This window comes from Musa acuminata, chromosome BXJ2-8 (assembly GCF_036884655.1).
Source record: "Musa acuminata AAA Group cultivar baxijiao chromosome BXJ2-8, Cavendish_Baxijiao_AAA, whole genome shotgun sequence".
In the NCBI taxonomy this organism is placed as follows: Eukaryota; Viridiplantae; Streptophyta; class Magnoliopsida; order Zingiberales; family Musaceae; genus Musa; species Musa acuminata.
In genome coordinates, this window is record NC_088345.1 from 3,466,896 (window position 1) to 3,488,298 (window position 21,403).

Below are 21,403 nucleotides of genomic sequence, written 5' to 3' on the forward strand. Positions count from 1 at the left end.
AGAGTGGGTGGGAGAAGGACATGGAGGGAATGTACCCATTGGGAGTCATCGCTGCTTCGATCCTAGCGTTTCTCCTCCTCCTCGGGATCCATGGACGTTGGGGGAAGGGCCGGAAGGCCGCTGGAAAGCGCGATTCCGGCAGGGTGGCCGCCGGGTTTGGTGGGGCCGATGTTATCGTCGTCGGCGCCGGGGTCACCGGCTCCGCTCTTGCTTATGCCCTCGGGAAGGTGACGTGTCCGTCTTCTTTTTTCGCCATTAAGCTTCCCAATAGTTAGCAGAGCAGCCAAAACTAGGATTTTTAGTCGATGCCAACATCACCACCCACGTAGCTAGCTGTGTATTTATAGCTTGATAAGGGAAAAGGTAAACCGGAATCGTAACGTACAGAGCGGCTTCATGATTCTGATTGTGCAGGATGGTAGACGTGTGCATGTCATCGAGAGAGATTTGGCTGAGCCCGACAAAATTGTAGGTGAAGCCTTGCAACCTAGAGGTTGCCTAAACTTATTTGAGCTAGGGCTCGAGGGTATGGCACCCGGCTGACCAGTTGGAGAATATATTTGAATGATTAGCTGCAATTTTGGCCGTCATGCTTGCGATTTCATACTCGTCCATTAATTTTGTGCACTGTAGATTGTGTCGACGAGATCGATGCTCAGCGGGTCCTTGGCTATGTTCTTTACAAAAATGGGAGAAGCGCCAAACTCTCAATACCTCTGGAGAAGTATCATGTAGATGTTGCTGCCAGGTGCTTCCATCATGGGCGTTTCATCCAAAGATTGCGAGAGAAAGCAGCGTCCTTGTCCAGGTTATCTATCATCTATTCTGAAACTTTCTACTATCGTAGTGATACTCTTTTTTATTTCCCCGATCATACGAGACATAGGTATAATGTTCGGTTGAATGATGTTATACCTTATATGAGATATATGAAGCAATTTTCTATTGATTAGCTGTCATCTTATCATTTTTTGTTTTTTTTGTTTTTTTGCAACATTCATTTAGCCTTAGACAGAATTCTACTGAGTCTAAGATTTTGTTTGATGCCAAAAACATTCCTTTAGATATCTTTTCATTTAAGAACCTGATGTTAAAAAATTCAGCAGTTTGGTATTGATTGAATACTTAGTCCAACTCGTAAAAGAGGCTGCATGTGGTTTATTATGAAATTTAACAGTTCAACATTGATCGAATACTTTGTCGAACCTCGAATCTGTAAAAGAAGGTTTTTTTTGTTTTGGTTTTTGTGCAAAGGATAAGAGGTGATGATAGGATTTGATCCTTGAACATTGTTACCTAACATATTCATAGAGGCTTTTGTTAATGATCAATCCATATGAAGCTTTGAGTAAGGCATTCAAGGCGCCCTGCATCATGCTTAATTTTCAGTTACTAATTGAATAATTGAATTTTAAAAAAAAGGATGTATCAGTAGGTCAATTATTGGAAAGGAAAAGTAACAAAGAAATAATCTTCAATATCAGTAAACGCTTTTCCTATACTATACTATTCAGCTATCGACAATGAGCTGATTAGATGGATCAGATTAGGTACAATGATGCTGGTACACACTGAAGCATCATCGGATTAGGCAAACTTTTTTCCTGTTACTCTTAATACTGGTACAATGAAGCATCATTAGGATGCAAATCATCACTGTTCCATAAACTAAATTTCATATACATTTGGAGACTTTTTGCTTCTATATATCTTTAAAAGAAATTAAAGTTCGACCCCTTCTTTTCCAGTGTTCAGTTGAAGCAGGGAGCTGTGACATCCTTGATTAAAGAAGACGGAATAGTTAAGGGGGTAGTTTACAAGACTAAATCTGGTAAAGAATCGAAAGCTTTTGCACCTCTTACAGTTGTATGTGATGGCTGCTTTTCGAATCTGAGGCACACACTCTGTTCCTCCAAGGTAAAAATAAATAGAGAACTTGAAGTTTCTTTTCTTTTTCATTTCTCTCTTTTAATAACTGCATTTATTCATTGTAACGATTTGCCAAAAAACTCACCAGAAGTATCTCTTTTTGACACTCACTTGTATTTTGACAAGAATTTGCACACGTACGCTGTGGTTGTACCACTGATAAATTTCATTCTTACAGGTGGATGTACCTTCTTATTTTGTTGGTTTGCTTCTGGAGGACTGTCAACTTCCATTTCCGAACTATGCGCATATTATCTTAGCGGATCCTTCAATAGTATTGTTCTACTCGATAAGTAGCACGGAGACTCGCTGTTTGGTCGATGTCCCCGGGCAGAAGGTTCCTTCTATTGCGAATGGTGAAATGGAAAATTATTTGAAGACTATTGTGGCACCTCAGGTACTTTTGAGTGAGCATTGCAAATTAAGATGATGTCTTGTCACATTAAGGAGCTTTCTGTGCAATTGTTGTTGTGAATTCTAGCATTCTGGTTAATCCAGGTTCCGACTGAGCTGCGTGATGCTTTTGTTGCGGCCATTGATAAAGGAAACATCAGATCTATGCCATGCAAAAGCATGCCAGCTGATGCTCATCTTACACCCGGAGTCCTCTTGATGGGGGATGCATTCAATATGCGCCATCCCCTAACTGGTGGAGGAATGACGGTGGGCTTATCTGATGTAATCGTGCTACGTGATCTTCTTAGGCCTCTCCATGATCTCCATGATGCTGCTGCTCTCTGCAAATACTTGGAATCTTTCTACATTTTGCGGAAAGTGAGACAAAAGTGTTGTCCTTGTTTGATGTTATGTTGCAGACTCTCTATGTTGTGCATCATACATATATATTCCTTTTTCCTTCCTTTGCAGCCGGCTGCTTCTACGATGAACATGCTGGCAGATGCGTTTTACAAATTATTCGGCGCATCACCTGATGAAGCTAGGAAGGAAATTGGACAAGCCTATTTTGACTCTCTGAGCCTTGGAGGTAGGTTTACAAGTGACTCTACTGCTTTAATCGGTGGTCTTATTGCTAGCCCACTGCATCTGGTTATCCACTTCCTTGTTGCTGTTACTCATGGAGTTGGTCATCTACTGTTGCCAATTCCATCAGTCCGGGGATTACGTGGTAGTGCGAGACTGATTTCTGTAAGTAATGAAAGTTTCTAGTTTAGTTTAGCTGCTTAAATGTTCTTATGAGAAGTTGACGACTCATTTTGTGATATGCTTCCTTTTATTTCAGGCTGCCGCAGGTATCGTTCTCCCCCTCATGAAAGCAGAAGGGGTTAGGCAAACGTTCTTCCCTGCTACTTTTCCTGCATATTATAGAGCTCCTCCTGTCCAACTGAAACAATAAGAACATGGGGATGGCCAGGACGGGGCCAAGCTCAGTGGCTTCCTTCTTCCTCTTATTTCTGCATATGTGCCGTGTCCATGGTTTATTCGTGGGAATGCATGTGATGTATATTGGGACTATGTGTGTGTGTATGTATGCTTAGATCTCTGATTACGGTCCTTTGTTGTGAAGACAAAACATGTTTCCACTCCTTATAAAACATACGCAGTGATGATGTGAATTAAGCTCCCAAATTATCTGTCTCCATATCGAAATTGTCATTGCCACCAGCTTGCTTGCTTGCGAAAAATCTACGCCCAGAGGATTCAAGACTAATCATTCCAGTGTCCAGCACAATTGGTGTTGTGTTTATATATCCATCACCAAACTAGTAACAGTCAGTATAAGAATTTATTATTTTATATAAATTTTAATATTAAAATTTAAAATTAAATAATAATAAATGTAATGCTAAAATATGAAATTAAATATCTCTAAATTGATCGATGATCGATAACAATAAAATATGCTAAGAAATTTTATTATAATTTGACTTTATTTCTATTTATCGATCGATAATCAGAATTCAATCATATTTATAATATATCTTATTTAATTAAAAAAATTATTCAATAATATATTGTACGATGACTATTCCCCATGATGCAATTATAAAATGATAGACTTTGGCATCAGACGAGAACAAAAAAATAGAGGCATGGATGTTTACCCTTAACGACTAGGAGCTGTTATGATAGAACAGTAAATGGTCCGAGGCGAAAAAGACATGGAGGCAAAACTTATTGATCCATCCAAGAATCCATCAATCAACATGTAACTCAAGTGGGAGGAAGAAAACAAGCTGCAGACCATCTTAATACCTACACAAGTTTTATAACCACAAAAATGCTGACATCTCCCTCGTGGAAGCAAAATCACCAACAATTTCAGTCCTCTGGGATCATGTTTGGGCGGTTGACTAGATTTTCCTGATTAGAGATTTATGTTCATTCATGTCTCTTGTAGTTCCCATGTCCAGTAATATTTTAATAACTCTTTCTTGTGATGATTTTTGGAATTCTACATGCCCATTTTTCTATTCTGATGGATGGATGGATGGATGCTTTTTAGTCGTAGCCTACTTCATTCTGAAAGTCAGCTTCTTCTTCGTATCGAATTTGAGTTGTATGAGAATGATCGTACACAAGTATGCCTCGATTTTGTTACTTTTGTTTGTTGTTTGCAGTGCACACCTTACTTATAGGTAGTAATCTTTCGATCAATGAGTCTCTCAAGTAATTGTTTTATGAAAGCCAACATAAAGCAATTTATTTATAGACAGTAGTAATCTTTGATCACGGATTCTCTTGAGTAATTGTTCTCGTTAAGATTCAAACATTATAAATTTGAATTAATTCTTGAACGTTATCAGTTGGTAATAATAAATGTTCTTGGTGGAAGAACATCTATATAAACGAAGATTTTGGTACTTGAGTTCAACATCTCTTTGAGGTCTAAAGGATTTCTTACACCATCTAAAGCGAGAGTTCTGAACCGAAAAGTATCAAAGTTCAAGAAGAAATCGTTATTAAAATTTTTGACAATAATAACTAGAGGTATACTATTTCGTTTCCACATTAGTTTTTCTTGTATTCCTATTATAATAATTTAGAAACATATTTTTGATATCAAAAAAATATCTAACAAGCCAACATAAACATAAAGCAACAAAGTCACGTAGGAATAACCCACCCATGAATAGGATAAGCAGCGATAAATTACTTGGTGCGATGATTTGAATCACCTAGGAAACATCCGTCATCATCCAAAATTACGGATTTTTTTCACCTAAGAAAAAAATTCTGGCCCTCCAAATTGTTCCCTTTTGTTCTGATGATTCCATTGCAATCTTTCTCATATGCTCTTCTCATGTTCCAATCATCCAAAATTGTCCTATTGTTCCTCCCATCTAAGATTGGGATTCCACCATCGCCATGCGAACCGATGCGCGTATTGTACTCTTTGGATGACTCCAGAAACACCAGGGCTCGTATCACCGGCCACCGGCCTGCCGAAATGATACGTGGATACGACTGGGGGTGATTGAGATCTGACATGGGAGGCCACGTGGCGATATTGGCGACGAGTTTTAATGATCGATATAACTGTCAGACCTTTTTATTGGTAAAAAAATCGAGCGTTACATATCCCAGCGATAAAAACACTGACATGCCAACTTCCGCAATGAGGAGAGAGCGTCGCAACGTTAGGTTAAGGTAAGAGCGGCGACCGATATCGCTCTCCCTATTTATAGGTGTGGTTCGCGACGACGGGAGGGAGTAGGGAAGCGAGACACGGAGAGTGGGTGGGAGAAGGAGATGGAGGGAATGTACCCATTGGGAGTCATCGCTGCTTCGATCCTAGCGTTTCTCCTCCTCCTCGGGATCCATGGACGTTGGGGGAAGGGCCGGAAGGCCACTGGAAAGCGCGATTCCGGCACGGTGGCCGCCGGGTTTGGTGGAGCCGATGTTATCGTCGTCGGCGCCGGGGTCATCGGCTCCGCTCTTGCTTATGCGCTCGGGAAGGTGACGTCTCCTTCTTCTTTTATCGCCATTAAGCTTCCCAATAGTTATTAGCAGAGCAGCCAAAACTAGGATTTTTAGTCGATGCCAACATCACCACCCATGTAGCTATCTGTGTATTTATAGCTTGATAAGGGAAAGGTAAACCGGAATCGTAACGTACAGAGCGGCTTCATGATTCTGATTGTGCAGGATGGTAGACGTGTGCATGTCATCGAGAGAGATTTGGCTGAGCCGGACACAATTGTTGGTGAAGTCTTGCAACCTGGAGGTTGCCTAAACTTATTTGAGCTAGGGCTCGAGGGTAAGGCACCCGGCTGACCAGTTGGAGAATATTTTTGAATGATTAGCTGCAATTTTGGCCGTCATGCTTGCGATTTCATACTCGTCCATTAATTTTGTGCACTGTAGATTGTGTCGACGAGATCGATGCTCAGCGGATCCTTGGCTATGTTCTTTACAAAAATGGGAGACTCGCCAAACTCTCAATATCTCTGGAGAAGTATCATGTAGATGGTGCTGCCAGGTGCTTCCATCATGGGCGTTTCATCCAAAGATTGCGAGAGAAAGCAGCGTCCTTGTCCAGGTTATCTATCATCTATTCTGAAACTTTCTACTATCGTAGTGATACTCTTTTTTATTTCCTCGATCATACGAGACATAGGTATACTGTTCGGTTGAATGATGTTATACCTTATATGAGATATATGAAGCAATTTTCTATTGATTAACTGTCATCTTATCATTTTTTGTTTTTTGATTTTTTGCAACATTCATTTAGCCTTAGACAGAATTCTACTAAGTCTAAGATTTTGTTTGATGCCAAAAACTTTCCTTTAGATATCTTTTCATTTAAGAACCTGATGTTATAAAATTCAGCAGTTTGGTATTGATTGAATACTTAGTCCAACTCGTAAAAGAGGCTGCATGTGGTTTATTATGAAATTTAACAGTTCAACATTGATCGAATACTTTGTCGAACCTCGAATCTGTAAAAGAAGGTTTTTTTTGTTTTGGTTTTTGTGCAAAGGATAAGTGGTGATGATAGGATTTGATCCTTGAACATTGTTACCTAACATATTCATAGAGGCTTTTGTTAATGATCAATCCATATGAAGCTTTGAGTAAGGCATTCAAGGCGCCCTGGATCATGCTTAATTTTCAGTTACTAATTGAATAAAAAAAAGATGTATCCAAGGCACGAGACTCCACCCCGTGCAGCGTCTGGGGAGGATCAGTTGAATAACTGAACACGGTAGATCAATTATTGGAAAGGAAAAGTAGTAAAGAAATAATCTTCAATATCGGCAAACATTTTTCCTATACTATACTATTCAGCTATCGACAATGAGCTGATTAGATGGATCAGATTAGGTACAATGATGCTGGTACACTGAAGCATGATCAGATAAGGCAACACATTTTTCCTGTTACTCTTAATACTGGTACAATGAAGCATCATTAGGATGCAAATCATCACTGTTCCATAAACTAAATTTCATATACATTTGGAGACTTTTTGCTTCTATATATCTTTAAAAGAAATTAAAGTTCGACCCCTTCTTTTCCAGTGTTCAGTTGAAGCAGGGAGCTGTGACATCCTTGATTAAAGAAGACGGAATAGTTAAGGGGGTAGTTTACAAGACTAAATCTGGTAAAGAATCGAAAGCTTTTGCACCTCTTACAGTTGTATGTGATGGCTGCTTTTCGAATCTGAGGCACACACTCTGTTCCTCCAAGGTAAAAATAAATAGAGAACTTGAAGTTTCTTTTCTTTTTCATTTCTCTCTTCTAATAACTGCATTTATTCATTATAACAATTTGCCAAAAAATTCACCAGAAGTATCTCTTTTTGACATTCACTTGTATTTTGACAAGAATTTGTACACGTAAGCTGTGGTTGTAGCACTGATAAATTTCATTCTTACAGGTGGATGTACCTTCTTATTTTGTTGGTTTGCTTTTGGAGGACTTTCAACTTCCATTTCCGAACTATGTGCACTTTATCTTAGAGGATCCTTCAGTAGTATTGTTCTACTCAATAAGTAGCACGGAGACTCGCTGTTTGGTCGATGTCCCTGGGCAGAAGGTTCCTTCTATTGCGAATGGTGAAATGGAAAATTATTTGAAGACTATTGTGGCACCTCAGGTACTTTTGAGTGAGCATTGCAAATTAAGATGATGTCTTGTCGCATTAAGGAAATTTCTGTGCAATTATTGTTGTGAATTCTAGCATTCTGGTTAATCCAGGTTCCGACTGAGCTGCATGATGCTTTTGTTGCGGCCATTGATAAAGGAAACATCAGAACTATGCCATGCAAGAGCATGCCAGCTGATGCTCATCTTACACCCGGAGTCCTCTTGATGGGGGATGCATTCAATATGCGCCATCCCCTAACTGGTGGAGGAATGACGGTGGGCTTATCTGATGTAATCGTGCTACGTAATCTTCTTAGGCCTCTCCATGATCTCCATGATGCTGCTGCTCTCTGCAAATACTTGGAATCTTTCTACATTTTGCGGAAAGTAAGACAAAAGTGTTGTCCTTGTTTGATGCTGTGCTGCAGACTCTCCATGTTGTGCATCATACATATATTCCTTTTTCCTTCCTTTGCAGCCGGTTGCTTCTACAATGAACATGCTGGCAGATGCGTTTTACAAATTATTCGGCGCATCACCTGATGAAGCTAGGAAGGAAATTGGACAAGCCTATTTTGACTGTCTGAGCCTTGGAGGTAGGTTTTCAAGTGACTCTACTGCTTTAATCGGTGGTCTTAATGCCAGCCCACTGCATCTGGTTATCCACTTCCTTGTTGCTGTTACTCATGGTGTTGGTCATCTACTGTTGCCAATTCCATCAGTCCGGGGATTACGTGGTAGTGCGAGACTGATTTCTGTAAGTAGTGAAAGTTTCTAGTTTAGTTTAGCTGCTTAAATGTTCTTATGAGAAGTTGAGGACTCATTTTGTGCTGCTTCCTTTTATTTCAGGCTGCTGCAGGTATCGTTCTCCCCCTCATGAAAGCAGAAGGGGTTAGGCAAACGTTCTTCCCTGCTACTTTTCCTGCATATTATAGAGCTCCTCCTGCCCAACTGAAACAATAAGAACATGGTGATGGCCAGGACGGGGCCAACCTCAGTGTCTACCTTCTTCCCCTTATTTCTGCATATGTGCCATGTCCATGGTTTATTCGTGGGAATGCATGTGATGTGTATATATATGTATATATGTATATATTTATATATATTGGGAACATATGTGGGAATATACTAGTATTGGGATTATGTGTGTGTATATGTATGCTGAGATATCTGTATAAAACATATGCAGTGCTTATGTAAATTAAGCTCCCAAATTATGTCTCCACAACAAGATTTCATCGCTGCCACCAGCTTGCTTGCTTGTAAAAATATGCACTCCAGGGGATTCAAGATCAATTATTCGAGCGTCCGATTGTATTGCATGATAATTATTCCCCATCAAGGATTGAATGATTAAATGACAAGACGTGACATCAGATGAGAACATGTCGAATGATAATTATTCCCCATCAAGGACTGAATGATTAAATGATACCTGACATCAGATGAGAACAAAACACAAGAGGCACGGATGTTTGCCCTTCTGGACTGGGACCAGTTATGATGGAGCAGTACATGGTCCTGCATAAGACACGGAGGCAAAATTTATCGATCCATCCATGAATCCGTCAATCAACATGTAACTCAATCAAGCTGCAGACCATCTTAATATCTACCCAAGTTTCACAGAAATGCTGACATCTCCCACTCGGAAGCAAAATCGCCGACAATTTCATCAACACCATTGGGGTATGTCCTCGGGGATCATGTTGGCTGTTTCCTAAATTACTTGATATTAGTCATAATGAGAAGGATTGGGCAAGAAATTAGCTAGCAATCGAAGAACTTGTACAAATGATGCTCGGCCATCAAGGAGTGACGCTATTATTGCTCAGGACCAATTTTGTTCTCATGTCATATACAACCCAAATAATATGAGCCCATCCACTTCAGCTGCTCCAATGCATCTAAGGATGAATTCACATATCATATTGCCTCGGTTTGATATTCCACATGACTAGCTTGAAGTGAAAGATCCAACCATGTCAAGGGTGAAGATGCATGCATGCGGGATGCATCACAAACTAAGATATTGCAATGTGTTACCAACGAACAGCGCTAGTGAAGGTCGACTCATACAGCAAAATAATACTATTCGGTTGATAAATTTAATATGTATCTTGGTCACTGAGTGTTCCAACAACTGCAAAGAGTTGAACTAAACTGGTTACAGATGAGGGCAATGCATTTATTCTTTGAAGTCACTATGAAGCTACTAGTTTAACTTCATTGTCCAACCCATCTTGTCCTCTGTAAGGCCCATCTGTAAACTGGTAAGTGAAGAGTAGACCTGTTGAGACACAACCCCGATTCCGTTGTTCTTGTACTCAACCCTGCATCAATTTAACACGGCAAGATAAGACAACTGAAACAAACAGCATTGAGAACTATTGGAAGTGGCAGACAATTAGGTACATGAGCATATAGAAACAGGTGGAAGACAATTATCAGAATGGAAGTGGCAGGAAGTGACCGTGAAAAGCCTTCCGAGATACAGAAAACCAGCTTTTAAGGCAAAAGGAATAATAAAAAAGATGCACCACACCGAACTCAAATAATCAGGCAAAGCTTGACTAACATCAGAATTTTATTAATGCACTTCTTCAAGAATATGGCAGAGTAACCACAAAAGTGAGAAACCAAAAGGATATCTAAGAGGCTCCCTCCAGTGAATATCCTGTTTCGGATCTTCGAACATCTAAAGTAGAAAGCAACCTCAAAAGTTTTATCCCTAGATCCAATTGGTAAAACATATAATATATCCGGTATCAAAAGAAGAATGGAACTACAAGAGAGATAGAACATACTTTCTTCCCAAATATGTTATACTTCCCACAGGAGAAACAACAACTGCCGTTCCCGTACAAAAAACTTCATCAGCATCAAGCAGTTCTTCCACTGACACAAGACGCTCCTCAACCTGCAAAGTTGTATGACTACCATGAGGAGAAAGGTATAATGATTATGAAAAAGACAATATTTTTTATTATAATACTCTCATCGGGCAACTACATATTCACAAGTTGGTTAAAAATTCTGCTTTAGGAAAAGAATAAATTAAGCAGAAAAAAAAAATAATAGATTCAACTAATATCAACAAACGTAAATGATTAATAATTAACTAAATCTATACCAACTTCAATATAAGAATGCTCAAATGGAGGCAGAAGGAAAAAAGAAGCAAAAAAAAAGCAACATGAGGATTTTTAATATATATATTCAACCCTGAACCTACAAAAGTAAGCACAATTGTTTTCTTTTTTCCATCAAGCTATTATGTGAAGCAATGAACACACCAAAATCCTTTTATGAAGTATGTAAAAGACAATTGGACTCAATACCTGATAGCCTTGACCACGAGCAACATCAATTATACTTTTCCTTGTAATGCCTGGCAATATTGTTCCTTTTATTTCTGGTGTTGAAATGATTTTGTTCTGTCAAAGAAAAAGTCATTTCAATGTCATAAAAATTTGGACTGCCTGCAACAATAGTGCCCGAAGAAGAAAAGATACTGTCCAAAGCAGCTTACTAAAAGATTCTATAGTCAACTGTCATCCATGCACAAGAAGATAGATATGCTTTGTCACTGATTATCACAAGAATTGACAAAGCAAATTTCAAAAGGAATAAAGAATATATAGAAGAGTTTAATATTTAAAACAACCAAAGAATATAGTTCTGAAGTACAGCATATGATTTAGCTAAAAGGCCAGCATGTGATGATGCAAAAAGTACACTTCAGAAATGTATTTTATTTATACACTGCGTCAAGGAGTATTGTACATTTTGCCAAGAAAGTAACCCTTAAACAAATGCCGATATATGAAAGACAAACACTGAAAAGTTGAAGCTCTTCAAGAAATGTTTTAATTCTAGTTCAATCATGAATTGATTAAGTATCAGCAGATTAAGTAACAAAATAAAGCTGTAATTTCACGCTTCGGTGCCAGGTGGAAACATCACCAATTGCAAATAGTTCAGGTACATGCTTCACAGCACCATAGACAAACAAGAGAATTCATAGCAACCATACCTTCACGACAAAAATATTACAAGATGAAACTTCCTCCAGATACTTCTTATGAACAGAGTCAAGATACAAAACGTCAGAGTAGCCATTCTCTTTAGCTCTCTTTTGTGCTTTCAGGACCTACATAAAGATGAGCAGAGAGGAATCATATTACCAAGAATGTAGACCATAACAATCCAAGTTTTACTAAGGACTTGAACTTGAAATTGCCAAAGCTTATCACTTAGCACTTTCAATTGCACTAAGAAACAACTCATGATGGAATAAAATGATAAAAGGCATTAATACAACATCAACATTCACATGCAAGGGCCTCAAGGTTGCTAACCTAAGCAAAATACATGGTCTTGGAGAAGTGGGCCTTTTTCAGTGATTGTACTGCTACATCAAAATCATTTATCATCTCTAAAAACCCTGCCCATTTCTCGAGTATATTAGCTGCTATAAAACAGCTGAAAGGATTATTAACCATGAAGTACTGCATAACTAACAACTTCCAGTTTGCTTTTCTGGATGTCATGGTTAGGATTATGCAATTTATCCTCCAAATTAAGCATTATAGGAGGGTTTTGAGAATTATGCAATTACTCCAAATTAAGTATTATAGGATGGTGGACTACAAAGTTTTGAAGTTTTACAAAACATGTGGCCAGAAAAAAATTCAAAATTTCATTTTTTATTGTTGTTCTAGGACATACATGTGACGAATTACATAAATACATAAAGAAAATAGGACAATAAATAAAAAAAATTCAAAAGATCATACTTAATAAAAAATTGCAATACCAAATGCACCTGACCACAATGTACTCCTTGTTCTTTTGTATTCTTTTTCAAATTTTAATATAAAAAGTATAAAGCCAATTTCTAGATAAAATCAATGTATAAAGCCAATGTACTTCCACCGTCCGAATCCATCTTTAAAAATATTCATGCTCGATCATATAGATAAACAAAATATAAAAGATACAGAGGAATTAGTTGAATTAAAACACTTCAAGACATAAACAAGTGGTTAGGCAAACATTTCTCCGTAGGGAACATGTTCCTTGTCTCAGTGCTAGTCATTTAACCTGTAAGCTAAGATAATTTTAAGGCAGCCATGTTGGTAGTAGGAGTTAAGCATGAACAAGGGAGGACCTTAATGGAGACTGCCAGGGTGAGTGCAAACAAATATTTCTTTACATCTTTCTCCACTAAAAATATTAGCAGGTTTCACCATTTTAAGATCATAATTCTTTTTCTATTGTAGTTTTTCTTTATTACAACTATACTTGATTTCTTTGAATTTTATAAAAAAAGATCACCATCAATGTTATCATCAGGCTGCCAGACAGATTGAGTTATCATACCTCTTAAGTGCCTAGCCCTCTTTGGATTTCAAGCCAAGCAATCACTGAAATACCTAGATGAGACCTTTGATTTTCCCTTGTTACATTTGAAGGTAAATTTTTTTCAAAAAAATCACAAAAATTAGCATACTTGTCATTTTAAGTAATGCAACATGTGCAGGTCTTGTTTATGTACTTAGTACAGAAGAAAAGAACATATTTATACATAACATGAATATGTTGAATTATACATACTCTTAATCATGCATGTTCTTAGCCATAATGCACATTGGATCTTCATCGTTACAATAGTGTTTATACTTATTTTTTGCTAGTAGTTCTATGCAGCACTTTAAATATATCATCAAATAAGTCACCTATAAAATTTAGAATGAAAATCTAACAACTCTTAGAATTAAAATTGGATGACCAATATGAAACAATGGGTAATAAAAATTACATCATATAAATTTACAGTAAAAAGTTAATGCAGAAGGGCTGCATATGTTCATAATATGTTTTGTGACAATGTACAGATTATTAAAATATTTTGCCAGCAATTTTTATATACAAGCACCAAATCTAATATTATCTTAAGAACTTTTCTCTAAGCATCTGCCGGTGTGCCTAAGTTTTCCACATAAGCTTGTTAAAGGATTACTGCTCATGACTGCCTAAGCATGTTAACAAATTATGTTTTTCATGTTCTACTGAATTTAGTGTGAAATCCCTCTTTCATAAATGAAGCCTACACAAACTTATCAATTTAATGGAAGTTTCTGCATTCTAAACATTATGAGGAACTGAATCATTACACTAAACAACTTTGAAGAAATGAAGAATAAACTAAAATAGTATATAACTAGCAACTTCCATGGCGAGCAAGTGCAATGCCTTCTTTATGAGCTCTATAAAGTATAAACTACACACTAGCGTGCCATAAAATATTCTATAGATGAGCATTATTTATCTGTAAGTCTTTAATTTTATATTTTAAGTATAGTGCAGTTCCAACTGACAGAATTTACGAATCAACATACAGTCCAGACATCCAAATTGAGATGATAGTGTAAACACAGCCTATCTTCTCAAAAGTGGTCCAAAAGTAATTGTCAGACAATACATGACCCATCAAGAGCATAATAGAATGAGCATATGCAGAAATGCCAACAACAAGCAGCTGTCTACCAACAGAAGGTATGGTGTAAAGCTATGCTTGCCTACGGTCTACAGCAGATAAAGACCTTGAGCACAGTAAGAGCCTATCAGCCTAAATGCTAAAGCAGTTATAAGACTCGCTTGTTCAACACTTGTAACAAGTTCACTTACCGATGCATAATTTCCGATAGTCTTTACACCTCCAGTTCCACCTGGGGCTGCACGGTGAAACTCATTTTCAACTACCAAGTTTATTGGAGCTAAGCCCTCCTGAAAAGCATACTTCCACCTATTAGTTTGTTGTTTGCCAATGGAAACTAGTTCATCAGAATTTGTAACAAAAAAATTTAAACGCATGCGTACAAACATTACAGCATCAGGAGAAAGAGATAAAGAAAATAAAAGGCATCATAGCATCCACGTACAAAAGATGGGTGAGATTACATAAGAATGCATAGTTTTTTTTTTCCATTGTTCACATATACTGGTTTGATGATATCATGTTCACTGGAATTCTCCTTCAATTTTATCAAATAAACCTGGAGAAATTAGTAGCATACGATCAATTATTTCAATAACTAACAAAGGGTACAGGATGGAGAAAAAAGTGTTATTACTCAACAACCTCCAGAAGATTCAATTTCCCATCATGAACTTAGGGAACTATTTGTCCCCAATATCAAGCAATTTCAGACAAACCTAGATAACCAGGTAATTAATTTGTCCCAGCAATTTCAGGTTGGGAGCATCTGACGCCTTTGAAGATTCACTTTCATTTTTGCTTTTATTTTTGGTAATTAATTCTTGATTCTTGATGCTGTCATCTGGACACTTCTCATGCCCTGATCAATGCAAGCTTTCTTTAGAACTTCAATGAGGTCTCCTTATACCTTCTTCAGATGTTATCATACAAAGGTAGGCATACAGTGCACGATGCTGAAACAAGCATCACAGTTACAGATACGATGATGTTCTTTATGTTAGCTGGAAAAGAAGTGAACCAACATAGATAACTTTCTAGAGAAGCAAAAGGCAAGGTTGACCAACCTTAAAATAGTTCCCAACAGGTGAGACAAATATAAGAAAGGTGTACTCAGGAGCTGGTGCAAGACCAAGAACAGTACCACTCCCAAAAAGGAGTGGTCTAATATACAAGGAACCTTTACCTGTAGGTGGTACCTGCATCGTAGAATCAAAGCAGTTTATGCATCTTAAATTCCATATAGATATGCTTAAACTTAAAGCTTGACAGTAGCATTAAAACTACCCAGCGTTTATTTGCCAAAACAGTGAGCTTCACGGCATCAACAAATTGCTCAACTGCTGGTGAAGGCATGCACATCCTCTCTGCACCCATTCTCATTCGCAAGGCATTTTCATGGGGTCGAAAAAGTAGAATAGATCCATCTTCCTTCTTGTATGCTTTTAAACCTTCAAAAAGTCCCTGAAATACAAACCATGAACATTCTAATAGACAAAATTTATTAAATTCATAAGAATCCAATATGATGCATAACTTCGAATTTCAATACATCTTGTATTCAAGTGCATCCATGCAACATACTAGCATCAACCACATGGTGATCGGCATCTATTTTTTGTATGATTCTCATTCAAAAGATAGTCAAGAAGTCAAAGAAACAAACTCAGTACGTCACTAGAATGTTTGGGTACAAAATTAACAAACTTCTTTCACATCAAAATCTCAGTGACCCTCAGAAACTTAAGTTTCTCGATATTATGTTGAATTTAAAAGACAAGAAATCAGTACTCGAAGCATAGAAAAACAGAAGGCAGATCACAATGCTTCCACTAAGTATTTATCATCAACGGAGATGAAAAACAAGCCTGTATTGATTCCATTTCCAACAATTTGAAGCTTGTCTTCCCAATTTTCAAAACTACGACTCAAAAATACACCAAGTGTTTTTCATTCTTTGAAATGGAAAAAATGGTGATAGCAAATTGAGAACCATACACATTAAATTAATTATGTGAAATGCTACCATGATTATGCAATTTAAATGCAAATAAGTTGTGAGTTTCTAATTCTTTACTAACCTGCCCATAATTTAATACTCCAGACGATGGACTCAATTCAATGGGCCCATAACGAAGCAATTCACCTTTTGTAAATATTCCATCCTGGGAACATTTGGAAATGTACATATGATCAGTGGGCACCAGTCCAAATCCAAGATTATCCCAGTCCAAATTTATAGTTTCAACAGTTTCCCTGCCCAAACGCACAATTATTATCAGCATTTACCAAACAGCAAATAGAAACATAAGATACACTGAAAGGAAAACATTATAAATTTACTAATAAATTGTTTTCATCATAAGAAAAGTATAATCTTAAAAAATTATTTTACCAAGACTTCAAATACAAGTGCCCATACCTGTGCCAGTACTAAAGAGTTGGTGATATGTGGATACAAGTACGATATCAGTATTTTTTATCATGGTTCGCATTATCGGTCCATACCAGTGTAACGACTAGCTATTGGTACGGTACATACCGAGTAATATCGAACATACCGACACACGATATACTAGGATATACTGATGTACTGACCGTACCGATCCTCTATCGGATCGGTACGTACCACCCGTACCGAGCGGTATGCTTCGGTACATCAAACCTTGCTTTTTATACACCAGTACGATATCAAAATACTATGGTACAGTCTATGTACCTTAGTATTTAAAACATTACATATATATAATGGAATTAAAAAGAAAAAAGAGCAAGTTATTTCAGACAAATTTCAACAATAAATTAATACAACAAATGGAGAATTACATTAGCGACAAATAATGGAACTCAAGCATATCCCAATAATCAAAAACATCATCAACACTACTGAGTAAATTGTACTCCCTCTTATTTTGCATAAATAAATTCAAAACAGGACAAAACATATCTCGCAATTAACATGACTATCAGTTGCATGGCCTGAAAATTATTACACTTAAAAATTGTGCTCAATGCCAACCAGTACGATTGGTAAAAAGTTTGAAACAAATCCAGTAGGATAGAGCAAGTTATTTCAGATAAATCTTGATAAAAAATTTAGCACACAAAAATGGAGATGTCAAATAGCCACAACTAGAGAAAGTTAAGCTACCAAAAAAACCAAAAGAAAACTCATAATCACTCAAAATTTAGAAGGGAAGAGCTCCCTCCAAATTTACCTAAATAGATTGAAAACAGGACAATTTCTTGCAAGCAACATCAGTATGAGTGGAACAGACTGCTGCCGGTTTTTTATCTTAAGGGTTATTCATTCTCAATTGCAGATGCTCACATGAAGATATCCAATATTGACAAATGCAGTCGACAATTTTAAGTGATAAACGGATTGACTAAGTAGATTAGAAAAGTGAGTAATTGTCTTACTCTTTCTTGTCTAATAAAATTGACAATATCTCCCCTTCAGTGAACTTTTGAAACTTACAATTGAGCTTTGGCATACTTGTGGATAGAATGCAATGGAAATACAGACCTGGACTTCAAATTCAAAAATAAAATTACTGACGAAAGCCATCACATTGCAGTACCTTGCCACTAGCACACTCTTATGCTGGACATTCGGGTAGGCTAGAAGTCAAGCCCAAACAATGAAAGAGCTATATATCATCTTTGTTAGCACATCCATACAAACTTTACCTTTTAGCTGTAAGTAGGGAATAACAATAGCAGAGTTTGTGAAAGAAAAATACGCATGAGTTGACAAACACTAACCAATGACCATGGTGTAGCTAAACTAAACAGGTTTATTCACCCAAAACTGACTGTTGTTCCTATGCTCATGCAAATTCATGACATTTAACTTCAGAGTAATTTCAAAATTCATGATGTTTGACTTATATCAGTACAACAATGACAACAAGAAGCCAAAATGTGCCAACTATTTAGGGTTGGCTACAAGGATCTTTTGCCACAAGAGATAAAATCAAATTAATTGTTTAGAAGCATCACTAAAGATGATAGGAAAAAATATTTTTTGAAAAAACTTGAAAATATAGGAACATGACGCATAGAGATCCTGCTCAACAATATCACATCACACAGGATGCATATATACATACCTGTAAACACTTGCTTCAGTTGCTTCACATCTTATTATGCTAGAGGCCCCTAAAACAAGAGATGACATGGAATGAAACTGATTTTGAATCTGAAAAGTGTAAACAGAAAGTATAAGTTCAACTTGGCAAACGTATAATCAACAACGCTAGGCTAACCATCAATTTTAAATTCAATAGTGTTTTATAAACATTTATAAATGCTACTGTTGGAAAATAAAGCTACAGAATAAAAACTATTCTGAATGCTACATAACTAGACAGGATGAGCTCTAGGAGGGGAAGAGCAGTTGGTAAAAATGCTTCTTCAGCATACTTCCAAGTAAATTGATCAAAAACTAAAAATACTTCAGTCCAAAAGTGACATTTGATCAATGTTGAAACTGAATAAACAGATGACATGGTTGAAATTTAAAAGTGGGACTAGGAAAGTCTCGAAGTAGAGACAGGTATGAAGCCAACATAAACAGCTTGAATTTATCCACAAAAGATGTGAATGCCACAAACGAAAATTAATAGTTAAATCCCACATAATCATATGATTTACGTAACAAGTTACAAAGCAGGAAAAAAAAAAACCTATTAGCAGTTCAACAAAAAAGAAGGTTCAACTGATTGAACCGATTTATGAAATGGTCTGCAGAAAGGTTTCAAGTACCGGTTTCAGTTTTGTTGCTTTTACCACTATCCATGGTGGTATGCTGCCTGCACATCTCATACAACTCAACTCAAATAAGCTGCTGCCTGCCAGTTCCAATTGTCGCTTTTTTCATTATCCAACCAAGTTTTCTTTGTTATTCCGTTCCTCACATGGCAACTACAATTTGACTCAACTCATAATGCACGAATAATTATGAATGAGCATTTTCCAAAACTAATAATAGATTCAAATCTTAAACTCACATTTTTCTCCAATCTCACAGTACCAACTAGCTGCTCATGCCTGCCAGTTCCAATTGTCGCTTTTTTCATTATCCAACCAAGTTTTCTTTGTTATTCCGTTCCTCACATGGCAACTACAATTTGACTCAACTCATAATGCACGAATAATTATGAATGAGCATTTTCCAAAACTAATAATAGATTCAAATCTTAAACTCACATTTTTCTCCAATCTCACAGTACCAACTAGCTGCTCATGACACTTCAAAAACTAGGATTATCAGGATAGAGATGGAAATACAACAGCGCTCCGAATACGGAGAATTTATTGATCAGCCTAAGATTATTTATCCACATAATGTCATAAGCAAATAGCACGATGATAGGTAGAAAACTCATATCAATTAGTTATTTGAACCAATGAGATGCTGGTGATTATCACTTAAAAAAGTAAAATCGGCAATATTCGGAGTCAACATCAGCTAAAATGGCCCCTCTTGGCAAATCAAACATTACCAAGATTGTCAATTGTTAAGAAGATCTCCAAAGAGTAGTACTAGACCTCTTTCCTTCGGAAAACACTGACACTAGTATAATGGCTCTTATGGCAAATGTTAAGGTCAACCACCTTGCGACCAAGAAATTATGTGGCAGCACACTAGATTCACTTCGACCAGCAAATGAAGAAGCAACGAGATGCATCTAAGAAATCGATTATGAGGAGAAACCTCCAAGAAATCCGACCACATCGGTTCGGAAAACACCCAAATCATCGATCAGCAAGTTCTAATCAAGCTAAAACCAGGAATCTAGCGAACTAATCACGAAGGAGGGAAAAGGATAGGGACCTTGACGGAAGACGAGGATGGAAAGTGGTGGCGCTTCCGGCCGGCGGCGAGGGAGGCGGCGGGAAACGATGAGGCGAGGAGAGAGCCATGTTCGGCTCGTAGACGATGGGGGAGGAGGCCGTGCTCCATTCGATCTCCGATCCCCTCTCCCCGACACACACAAACACTCGCTTGTTCGGCTCTCCTCTCGAAGGTTTCGAGTAAGCAGAGGGACGTCGTCCTTCAAACAAAACCTCCTCTGCGATCCGTGGCGGCGTGCGGTTTTGTGATATCGATGACTTTCGGGGAGCCGTTACTAACCTAGTGGCGGATCCTCTCCCACCGCGCTTGTAACCTGCTATCATCGAATTCGAACCGCATGCGCCCCATCTGGGACGGACACCTCCTCGTCGGTCAGTAGAAATAGTGGGTCCCAACACCTCCTCAGCGTCACTTCCCATGGTTTGGACGGGCGAGCAAACAGGTGGCGTCCTTTCAACGTCTGTTGAGGGACGTGGGACCCATGTCTTCCTCCAATAGGAAGGCAGTCTCTAGCGACCGGTAACGTGCCGAGAGCTGACAAGTCAACCCACATGTCAGCACGAATTTTAAAGTGGTGTTCTTCTCTTGGTCGGTTTGGTGCAACCAATTCGGTGAAAGCGAGCTTTGCATCTAAAACCGGCTCGATCCAATCTTTGTGGGAGCCTAAACGGGCTGATCAAACCACATCCTAATCCCGGTCGATTAGCCCATTGACATTGAAGTTTCAATTGGGCCGAGTCAATGGGCTGCCCTACAACCACTACACAACGTGAATATCCGATCAATATCAAGCACGGCCTTAATGAGTAATTTCAATTACTCATTCATGAATAAATAACTTTTTCTAGTTTAATTTTTGCCTTATTAGATCGAAATCAACTACTTTTTCTATAAAACATCATACGACTAATTAGCGATACTTAGAAAATATGATGTTACACAAGTCAAATCCATAACTAATAACAAAAATCATAATCTATCTATAAGATTATGCGATATATCGAAGTCTTTTTCGACTGAGTTAGGTTAGCTAACACTTTCGATAAAAGTGATAA

The 21,403-nt window shown here is 37.7% G+C and overlaps 3 protein-coding genes across 3 annotated transcripts; 2 read left to right on the plus strand and 1 right to left on the minus strand.

Moving 5' to 3' along the window:
* Positions 1–3,503, plus strand: LOC103994329 (squalene monooxygenase SE1-like). Its single transcript, XM_065119879.1, has 8 exons — positions 1–227; positions 415–526; positions 634–808; positions 1,749–1,917; positions 2,108–2,326; positions 2,428–2,703; positions 2,797–3,075; positions 3,170–3,503. The coding sequence occupies exons 1-8, from the start codon at positions 21–23 to the stop codon at positions 3,281–3,283; spliced, it is 1,551 nt and encodes a 516-aa protein (XP_064975951.1). The 5' UTR covers positions 1–20; the 3' UTR covers positions 3,284–3,503.
* Positions 3,504–5,519: 2,016 nt separating this feature from the next.
* On the plus strand, positions 5,520–9,214 carry LOC135618722 (squalene monooxygenase SE1-like). Its single transcript, XM_065119884.1, has 8 exons — positions 5,520–5,847; positions 6,037–6,148; positions 6,256–6,430; positions 7,416–7,584; positions 7,775–7,993; positions 8,095–8,370; positions 8,462–8,740; positions 8,833–9,214. The coding sequence occupies exons 1-8, from the start codon at positions 5,641–5,643 to the stop codon at positions 8,944–8,946; spliced, it is 1,551 nt and encodes a 516-aa protein (XP_064975956.1). The 5' UTR covers positions 5,520–5,640; the 3' UTR covers positions 8,947–9,214.
* Positions 9,215–10,059: 845 nt separating this feature from the next.
* On the minus strand, positions 10,060–20,664 carry LOC135618723 (branched-chain amino acid aminotransferase 2, chloroplastic-like). The gene is made up of 10 exons (XM_065119885.1): positions 20,328–20,664; positions 18,601–18,689; positions 16,567–16,741; positions 15,773–15,949; positions 15,553–15,684; positions 14,677–14,775; positions 12,020–12,136; positions 11,325–11,420; positions 10,791–10,903; positions 10,060–10,316 (listed from the first exon to the last, which is right to left on the minus strand). Exons 1-10 carry the CDS (start codon positions 20,454–20,456, stop codon positions 10,199–10,201), a joined length of 1,245 nt encoding a protein of 414 aa, XP_064975957.1. The 5' UTR covers positions 20,457–20,664; the 3' UTR covers positions 10,060–10,198.
* Positions 20,665–21,403: the final 739 nt, after the last annotated feature.

What these genes read in the sequence shown, in the direction of transcription:
- LOC135618723 (XM_065119885.1), bottom strand. Translation starts at nt 20,456, where the DNA reads ATGGAGCACGGCCTCCTCCCCCATCGTCTACGAGCCGAACATGGCTCT. An exon ending in CATCCTCGTCTTCCGTCAAG is followed by an intron (nt 18,690 to 20,327) that starts GTCCCTATCCTT and finishes TACACTTTTCAG; the next exon opens with ATTCAAAATCAGTTTCATTC. An exon ending in GTAATATTTTTGTCGTGAAG is followed by an intron (nt 11,421 to 12,019) that starts GTATGGTTGCTA and finishes TTTCTTTGACAG; the next exon opens with AACAAAATCATTTCAACACC.
- LOC103994329 (XM_065119879.1), top strand. Translation starts at nt 21, where the DNA reads ATGGAGGGAATGTACCCATTGGGAGTCATCGCTGCTTCGATCCTAGCG. An exon ending in ACACACTCTGTTCCTCCAAG is followed by an intron (nt 1,918 to 2,107) that starts GTAAAAATAAAT and finishes TCATTCTTACAG; the next exon opens with GTGGATGTACCTTCTTATTT. An exon ending in GTAGTGCGAGACTGATTTCT is followed by an intron (nt 3,076 to 3,169) that starts GTAAGTAATGAA and finishes CTTTTATTTCAG; the next exon opens with GCTGCCGCAGGTATCGTTCT.
- LOC135618722 (XM_065119884.1), top strand. Translation starts at nt 5,641, where the DNA reads ATGGAGGGAATGTACCCATTGGGAGTCATCGCTGCTTCGATCCTAGCG. An exon ending in AAAGCAGCGTCCTTGTCCAG is followed by an intron (nt 6,431 to 7,415) that starts GTTATCTATCAT and finishes CTTCTTTTCCAG; the next exon opens with TGTTCAGTTGAAGCAGGGAG. An exon ending in ACACACTCTGTTCCTCCAAG is followed by an intron (nt 7,585 to 7,774) that starts GTAAAAATAAAT and finishes TCATTCTTACAG; the next exon opens with GTGGATGTACCTTCTTATTT.